The sequence below is a fragment of the Lathyrus oleraceus genome, chromosome 5 (assembly GCF_024323335.1).
Source record: "Lathyrus oleraceus cultivar Zhongwan6 chromosome 5, CAAS_Psat_ZW6_1.0, whole genome shotgun sequence".
Lineage (NCBI taxonomy): Eukaryota > Viridiplantae > Streptophyta > Magnoliopsida > Fabales > Fabaceae > Lathyrus > Lathyrus oleraceus.
Genome location: NC_066583.1, coordinates 51119133 through 51128261, shown reverse-complemented (window position 1 = coordinate 51128261; position 9129 = coordinate 51119133). Strand labels below are relative to the sequence as shown.

General features: G+C 41.3%; 1 protein-coding gene across 1 annotated transcript; it reads right to left on the bottom strand.

Moving 5' to 3' along the window:
* Positions 1-1828: 1828 nt before the first annotated feature.
* LOC127078671 (arogenate dehydratase/prephenate dehydratase 1, chloroplastic) lies at positions 1829-8003 on the bottom strand. Its single transcript, XM_051019104.1, has 10 exons — positions 7207-8003; positions 6803-6899; positions 6595-6662; positions 6402-6494; positions 6115-6315; positions 5760-5840; positions 5578-5673; positions 5404-5481; positions 5203-5290; positions 1829-1833 (listed from the first exon to the last, which is right to left on the bottom strand). The coding sequence occupies exons 1-10, from the start codon at positions 7234-7236 to the stop codon at positions 1829-1831; spliced, it is 837 nt and encodes a 278-aa protein (XP_050875061.1). The 5' UTR covers positions 7237-8003.
* Between the last annotated feature and the right edge of the window lie 1126 nt (positions 8004-9129).

Below are 9129 nucleotides of genomic sequence, written 5' to 3'. Positions count from 1 at the left end.
TTCTCCTAATCCTTTGACCTATTGGCTTAGATTTTGTGTTGGCTGAAGTCCTCTCAATAGAGGCATCATGTTTATGCTTTTAATTTTTGCAATTCATCGAGTTCATGATGAACACCAGATTTTTCCATCTCTGATTTCTCACACTATAGAGATCTAGAAGGAAAATGGATGGTACAGGGATGATGTACATCATCCCAACTTTCTATTGATGTATAGATCGCACGATTTGGTTGAGGTTTTAATTTCTGCAATTTGGCCGGAATTCTGGAGCTCACCGGAGAAGACGGTGGCTCCGGTGGCTTCATCATCTCCAGATCAAATCCTGGCCGTGTGATCTAATCTCCATAATGGAATACAAAGGGGCGGTGCTTTCCCATGTCTTGGTTGATACAAGCTCTTCTCTGAATGTTCTTCCAAAGAAATCCTTAATGAAGTTGGATTGCGATGACATCATCCTGAGACCAAGTAATTTAGTTGTGAGGGCTTTTGACGGCTCTAAGAGATCTGTCTTTGGCGAAGTTGAGTTGCCAGTTAAGATTGGGCCGTAGGTGTTCAAGAGCACCTTTTGTGTGATGGATATCCAGCCTACCTATAGTTGTCTGCTAGGACGACCCTGGATTCATGCTGCCGGTGCTGTTACTTCTACCCTCCACCAGAAGCTCAAATATGAACTAGAAGGTCAGGTCGTCACTGTCTGTGGTGAAGAGGATATTTTTGTTAGCCACCTGTCTACATTAAGTATGTGGAGATGGATGGCGAGATGCATGAGATGCTGTGTCAGGGCTTTGAAGCCATAAACATCAGTGAGGTCGCACCCGAAGCTGTCTTTTCACCTAAGTCCGAGAAGGTCGGAACTTCTATCTCTTCATATAAGCAAGCTGTTGAAGTGGTTAAAGCTGGTGATGCCCAAGGCTGAGGCAAATTTGTGGAGCCAATCATCAAAGAAGACAAGTTTGGATTGGGGTTTACTCCGGGGTCTCAGAAGAATGAAGCCGGTGCTTTCTCCAGCGGGGGTTTGGTTCCTCCCCACATCATCAATGCTGCAGATGAAGACAAGGCTGATAGCGACTATGACTTAGATAGCTGGATTCGCCCGTGTGTCTCGGGAGAAAAGCTCAACAATTGGTCGTCTGAAAAAGTCGTCCGGGTTACTCTACTAAAAGAGTAATTTTTATTGTTTTCCTTTTATTACATGCATAATAAAGTCTTACACTTTGGCCAAGGTGTAATGACTCATCTGTAGGGCCATCCATTTAGTTACATTTCGCAATTGTTTTCATCATCAATAAAGGACAACTTTTGCAAACAATTTTGTTTTCTCTTTCTTTCAATTATTTTACTTTTACAAAAAAACATGGCAATGTTTCTTTTTCGTTTTCTTTCCAATAAAAAAAATCTCTCGTTCTAAGGTAAAGCATGATCCTCCATCATGCAGAGCTGATCACCCGGATCTCACTGCTAACGACACTGCTATGGCCAAGTATGACTTCGACAATCCTATCTATCAAGCTAGAGAAGGGGTTGAGGAAGATTGTGAATTGCCTGAAGGGTTAGCCAGGTTGTTGAAACAGGAGGACCGAGCTATTACACCTTATCAGGAGGTGATTGAGACCGTCAACATTGGTACCGAAGACGACAAGAAAGAGATCAAGATCGGGGCCAGTCTACAGGCCGAGGTGAAAGAACAGTTGATCAGTTTGCTTCGTGAGTACGTCGACATCTTTGCTTGGTCCTATCAAGATATGCCAGGTTTGGATACAGACATTGTTGTGCACAGGTTACCATTGAATGAAGATATGCCGCCGGTGAAGAAGAAGTTATGCCGAACTCATCCTGACATGGCAATGAAAATCAAAGAAGAAGTTCAGAAACAGTGGGACGCAGGGTTTCTCGTTGTGGCCAACTACCCACCATGGGTTGCCAATATCGTACCAGTGTCCAAGAAGGATGGCAAAGTACGGATGTGCATCGATTACAGAGATCTGAATAGAGCTAGTCCGAAAGATGACTTCCCATTACCTCACATCGATGTTTTGGTTGATAACACAGCTCAATTCTCCGTATATTCTTTCATGGATGGTTTCTCCGGTTATAATCAGATCAGGATGGCACCGGAAGACATGGAGAAAACGACATTCATCACACCATGTGGTACCTTCTGCTACAAGGTCATGCCTTTTGGGTTGAAGAACGCAGGGGCAACATACCAACGGGCTATGGTAACACTTTTTCATGATATGATTCACAAAGAGATCGAATGCTATGTGGATGACATGATTGCCAAGTCCCGAACAGAAGAAGAACATCTGGACAATCTGCAGAAGTTGTTTGAACGACTAAGAAGGTTCAAGTTAAGGCTGAATCCGAACAAGTGCACTTTTGGAGTGCGAACTGGTAAGCTGTTAGGTTTCATTGTAAGTGAAAGAGGGATAGAGGTAGATCCTGCGAAAGTAAAAGCTATTCAAGAAATGCTTGCACCTAGAACAGAAAGAGAGGTTCGTAGCTTCCTGGGCAGATTGAACTACATTTCAAGGTTCATATCTAATCTTACAGCCACATGCGAGCCATTGTTCAAGATGCTGAGAAAAGATCAAGAGGTCAGGTGGAATGATGATTGTCAGAAAGCCTTTGAAAGAATAAAAGAGTATTTGCAGGAGCCCCCGATTCTAATGCCTCCAGTAAAGGGAAGACCGTTGATCATGTACTTGACTGTGTTAGAAAGGTCAATGGGTTGTGTGCTCGGTCAGCATGACGAGTCAGGTCGAAAAGAGCATGCAATATACTACCTTAGCAAAAAGTTTACCGACTGTGAACAAAGATACTCGCTGCTCGAGAAAACTTGCTGCGCTTTGGCATGGGCTGCTCGCCGACTAAGGCAGTATATGTTGACTCACACGACTCTATTGATATCAAAGATGGATCCAGTCAAGTATATTTTTGAAAAGCCAGCGCTTACCGGAAAGGTTGCTAGGTGGCAAATGATACTGACAGAGTATGACATCCAATACACTTCACAAAAAGCCATCAAAGGAAGTGTCTTGTCAGACTATCTTGCAGAGCAACCGATTGATGATTACCAACCTATGAGGTTCGACTTTCCTGATGAGGACATCATGTTTCTCAAATCGAAAGATTACGAGGAACCACTCCCGGAGGAGGGGCCTGACCCTGAATCCAAATGGATTATGATGTTTGATGGGGCGGTCAACGTCAATGGTCGCGGAGTTGGTGCAGTGTTGATCACACCGAAGGGGGTTCATATGCTTTTTTGTGCCAGAATAACTTTTCCCTGCACCAACAACGAAGCCGAATACGAAGCTTGTATCCTAGGACTTGAGGAAGCCATCAACCTACGGATTAAAACCCTGGATGTATACGGGGATTCAACTTTGGTCATCAATCAAACCAACGGGAAATGGTATACACATCAACCTCATTTGGTTCCTTACAGAGACTACACGAGAAGACTGTTGACTTTCTTTACGACGGTGAAGCTGCATTACGTTCCTCGTGAAGAAAACCAATTTGCTGATGCTTTGGCTACCTTGTCTTCGATGATTAAGGTGCTATGTTGGAACTACGTACCCAGAATTGATGTATCCCGGCTTGATATACCCGCCTATGTGTTTGCTGTCGATGCAGTATCTAGTGATAGGCCGTGGTATCATGACATCAAGCATTTCTTGAAGAGTCAAGAGTACCCAGCTGGGGCGTCTTCGAACGATAAGAAGACATTGAGGAGGTTAGCCGGTAGCTTCTTTCTGAACTCAGATGATACTCTGTACAAGTGAAATTTCGACATGGTCTTGCTCAGATGTGTGGACAAGCAGGAAGCAGACATGTTAATGCGAGAAGTACATGAGGGATCTTTCGGTACCCATATCGGAGGACATGCAATGGCTAAGAAGTTGTTAAGATCGGAGTATTATTGGTTAGCAATGGAGGCAGACTGTTGCGCATACACCCGAAAGTGTCACAAGTGCCAGATTTACGCGGATAAAGTGCACATCCCTCCAAGCCCATTGAATGTCATGTCGTCACCTTGGCCTTTTGCAATGTGGGGCATTGATATGATTGGCAAGATCGAACCGACTGCTTCCAACGGCCATAGATTCATTTGGTCGCTATTGATTACTTCACTAAGTGGGTGGAAGCAACATCCTATGCGAATGTTACGAAGCAGGTGGTGGCCAGATTTCTGAAAAGAGATATCATCTGCAGATATGGAGTTCCCGAGTGTAACACCTCAAAATTTGCCCTCCTCTTCTTGGGACTAGTTTAGCATATTGCATTTCATGTTTTAGGACATTAGGCATTTGCATGTCGCATATCATGTGAAAATAAGACATGTCATCCTCTAAGGTCACTACAACAAACAAGACCTTAGACAGCGCTTTTTTTAGCCTTAGACAGCGCTTTAAAGCGCTGTCTAAACCTCCGCTGCTAAAGGTTTAGACAGCGCTTTTTTAAATCTTAAAAGCGCTGTCTAAGCCCCCACCCTTAGACAGCGCTTTTGAAAAGCGCTGTCTAAGCCCCACCCCTTAGACAGCGCTTTGGCCAAAAGCGCTTTCTAAGACCCTCCTATTTTAATTTTTTTAGGTATACCTTAGACAGCGCTTTTCAAAAAGCGCTGTCTAAGCCCCCCCTTAGACAGCGCTTTTGCCTAAAGCGCTTTCTAATCCCCCCCTTAGACAGCGCTTTTTACAAAAGCGCTGTCTAAGGTATACGAAAATTTTTGAAGCTTTTGTTTTAAACCACATTTTTTCCAGGTTTATAAACCAGAATTTCAACCTGTTTTCAACCAGATTTTGACAGACAATTATCACATTTTATATATGCCATTTTGGCCTTTTTTCTACCAATTTTTGGCTAACAAATATATATATACCAATTCAAACCAATTTTGCCTTAAATGTATCAAAATATATACAAATTTATGTACACATTTACAAGTCATAACATATACTACAAATGTACACATTAATTACACAAATTTATGAACAAACATTGAGCTTTATCATGAATTGACACCACTCCTCTTTGATTTCGTCCACTTGATCCTTTGTATAAAATGCACACTTGAATTCATCAAAGTACTACATAATAATATAACATATTTTGAATTAATTCCAACTATTTAATTATATGAGATATGTGTAAATATAAAAATAACTCATAAGTTAGAAATACATACATCGGTGGGAATCTTTAATCGGCCCAAAGCAAGAGTATCTCGCATAAACCTCAACATGAAATACCCGCAATCTATTTGATTACGTTGTTGAGGACACTACATATGAAAAAAAAAATATGGATTATAAATCCTAAGTTTCAGAAAATTCACAAACCAGTCAGCAAATTCAAACAGTAACAAGTAGTCGTATTTAATAACAACTTGTATACCTTATGGGGCCTGTCAGTTCCTGGAATTCTAGGCTCCCTCGCAAGGACCAAGAAACGGGTAACATTTTCATCATCATCCTATAAAGATAGCAAAAAACACCTCAACTTTAATCTTGACTTAGACCAGCAAACTCAGATATGGTTTAGCAGCTCAATCTTCCAAAACGTTATTACCTGAATTCCTTCAGCAAGAATGTCCAGGCCGTATATTTCTGCAGCTCGGGAACTTGCAATGGCTCCGGTGTGTCTTACACAATTTATGGCCACTGTCTGTCAACAAAATCTCAATAGTTATGACGCGCCACTCTACAAACTAGTCCATATGTACTTTCACACAGAGAAAATTCTTAATATACCTTAGCAGCAACGGCAGTATCCTGGTCACGAACTTTATCAACACCTAAATCGTTCAGCACCGTCCTACATTGAGCAAGAGCCTGCATATGAAAAGTTCGGTTATTCATAGTCAATATGTAAGCATATTCTAGAGATACAGTTCGCAGTATCAGGAGTCTGCACAAATCATAAATGACGGCATTGTTTAGATAAGCCAATAGATTCCACTGAAAATACGTTTGATGCAATCTGATAAATTGTATTAAACAAAAGTCATTGCAGATTTTAAAGCATATCTATTATTCAGCGTGTTTGAGTAGGAAACATAATGTATCATTTCATTCATTACAAGATTGTACATGATAACCAACCAACCTGAGGATGACTCACAACACTGACGAGTTCCTCCATTGTCACACCGGGCAATCCTAAGAGACAGTGGTTAGCACGCAGCTGCACCTCTCCGACAATATTCAACTTATGTTGAAGAAGTAAGTCATAATTGCGATGGATGCTTCCATCCGCAGAATTTTCAATTGGTAAAACCGCTTTATCAACCAACCACAGTTCAACTGCCTAGAGAAAAAATATGAATATATCAATACAGCAGTTATAATTCAGAAACTAAAGCGTCAAGCAAGTCATAAATTGAATAATGGAACCTTAAATGCAGCTTCGTAATCGTCACATGGCACAGTCTCACAATTTGGATACGCTTTCAAAGCTGCATCCTCACTGTATGCTCCCGGCACTCCCTATATCGAACAAATGATTCGTCAGTAGCACAACAAACAATGTCATGTCATGGATAGTTCAGCTGAATAGTAAATACAAACGCTTGCTTACGCACGATACCTGATAAGCCACGCGCACCTTTGATCCATCACTTGCAGAAGACGAATCATCAATTGACGTTAATGGCTCTGCAACAATTATACGATTTACATCATCATGCTACGGAAAACCAAAAATCATAAATTTCAACTAGAGATATATAAGTTCACAGTTGATAATCAATGATGATATTATAGATCAAAGAGATAGCAAATGAATAACAACTCACTGGGAAGCATGTTGATGTCTATGTGAAAGCCCTTGGAGTGATTCTGATAAGCAGAATGAAGGAATGGCTTTTGATCTTCAACAGGAATGATAGCTCTCTGATGACAGAACTTGCAGATTCAGAAAACAAAGGAATCGGATTCGAAGAATGAGCCTCAAGCACAGCCAACAACTTGTAATAATCACTCAACTCATTCTGCAAAGCAGAACAAAAAGCTTGGCCAACAGTTCCCACATCTTCAGTCTGAAAACGACCCAAACTCTACTCTATGTACCCAATAACCTTCTTAAACAAAACCCCTAACTCACAAAGCCTATAAACCATACCCGTAGTTCCCCTAGAAACCCTAATTGAATCCAACAAAACGTAACAGTTATTCTCATTATCAAATTTCACATACTTACCATCAACTCCTTGACAAGCATAAAGCACATCAGTCACCATAGCCTCTTCCGTCACATCGTTTTCTTCCTTAACCAATTTCACATACTCATGAAACGCAATGTCGCAGCGATTATTAGGATCCTTAGCAAGAACAACAACACCGTCGCTCCATCCCTTATTTTCAATACGGCGTGGACCAACGTTGTTATCGGAGATAGTTAAATTCGGAAGAAAAACGGAAGCATCGAGTTGAGATTTAACGGCGGTTTTACGATCTTGAGAAATGATATTGAAGAGATGAAGTAGGGCCCACTTGTTATCAACATCGGCGGCTTTGGAAACGAATTTGGTATATAGGTCAGCGAATGATAAGGCTTCAGAGGATCTACCTTCGGTGGCGAGACGGCGTTTGATGGATTCGGCGATGGCGGCGGCATCGGGGGTTACGGAGGGAGTGAGGTGGCTGGAGAGAATGCGGTGGGCGTAACGGAGGGAGTTTTGGAAGTGAGAGGAGGTAGGGTTTAAGGGTGGGGAATTTGGGGGAAGGTTTTGAGAAAGTAGATGGTGGACGAGAGCTTTTACTAGATCTGGAAGCTTTTGTTGTTCTTCTTCGTCGTCCATTGTTGCCGGCGAGATGCGAAACGGTGTCGTACTGAGAGTGGTTTTTTTTCTTTCTGTATTTGATTTTTTGGGGACGGAGAGAATGGTGTTTGGGTGAGTGATTGAGTGATTTTTTTTTAATTTTTTGGTGGGCGCGGAAATGATTTCTTTTTTTGGGTTAATAGTGGAAATAAATGATTGTTTCAAGTGTTTGTTTCTTGAATATGCAACTATGGATGACACAAGTTATTAGTTGTAAATTACTCCTAACTTTTTTTTTTAATTGAAAGACTTTAAACAGCGCTTTCTCAAAAGCGCTGACTAAGGTCTATATTTAAAAGCGCTTTCTAAAAGCGCTGTCTAAGGGGGGGGGGGTCTTAGACAGCGCTTTCTAAAAGCGCTGTCTAAGACCCCCCCTTAGACAGCGCTTTCATTATTTTTTTAGAACATTTTCCGTGTTTTATTTTTATTTTAACCTTAGACAGCGCTTTCTTTTAAAAGCGCTGTCTAAGATGCGCTGTTAAAAAACCTTTTTGGCGTAGTGGGTCTTGTCAGAGATGGAGAAGTTGTGTGGTTCAAGCCTGAGGGTCTTATTGAATTGATCACTAGCCGTCTGAGGGTTTGTGCTTCAATTAGGGTTTCTTGATCCTTCAAGGAGGATGAGCATTATCTTGATTGCAAGGGTACATCATCATCATCATGGTTATGTCCTTATCAAAGGTTTCAGAATTCATGTTCATGTTCCTTGGGATTAGGGTTTTGACCTCTAGTCAACCCTAATCAGTGTTTTCTTCCAACCAAGGATTTTCAAGGAGATGAGGTCTTTCTTGAGAAGGAGATCATCATATGATTTTATTGAGCTTGTATAAGTTGGGGGTTCATTTCTGAGCCATTTTCTCAGATGGTAGATGCTCAAAGTCCACAGTGCATTTTCAAGTCATCTGGGGCCCATAAAAGTCAACTGAAAGTCAACTGAGGGCTAGGAGGGGGAGAAATGGTTTGAGACACTTCATTCATGTCCCAAAGAGGCTTATTCATCATGTCAAATACATATCTTGAAGATTTGAGGTCAGATCAAAAGTTTCCAAAAATGGAAAGTGACCTGTAATTGAAAGTTTCCAAAAATGGAAAGATTTTGGTCCAAATTCAACTTGATCTTACATCATCAAAGAAGCTTCGAATGAAATTTTGTCCAACATGAAAGTTGAAGATCTTTCTCTCCCATTTCCAAAAAGTCCAAGATCATGAGCATCTGATGAATGGTTGAGAAGATATGGTCAAATGATTGCCAAGTGTGCATGGAACTTCAACAAGCCATAACTTTTGGCTCAAAACTCCAAATG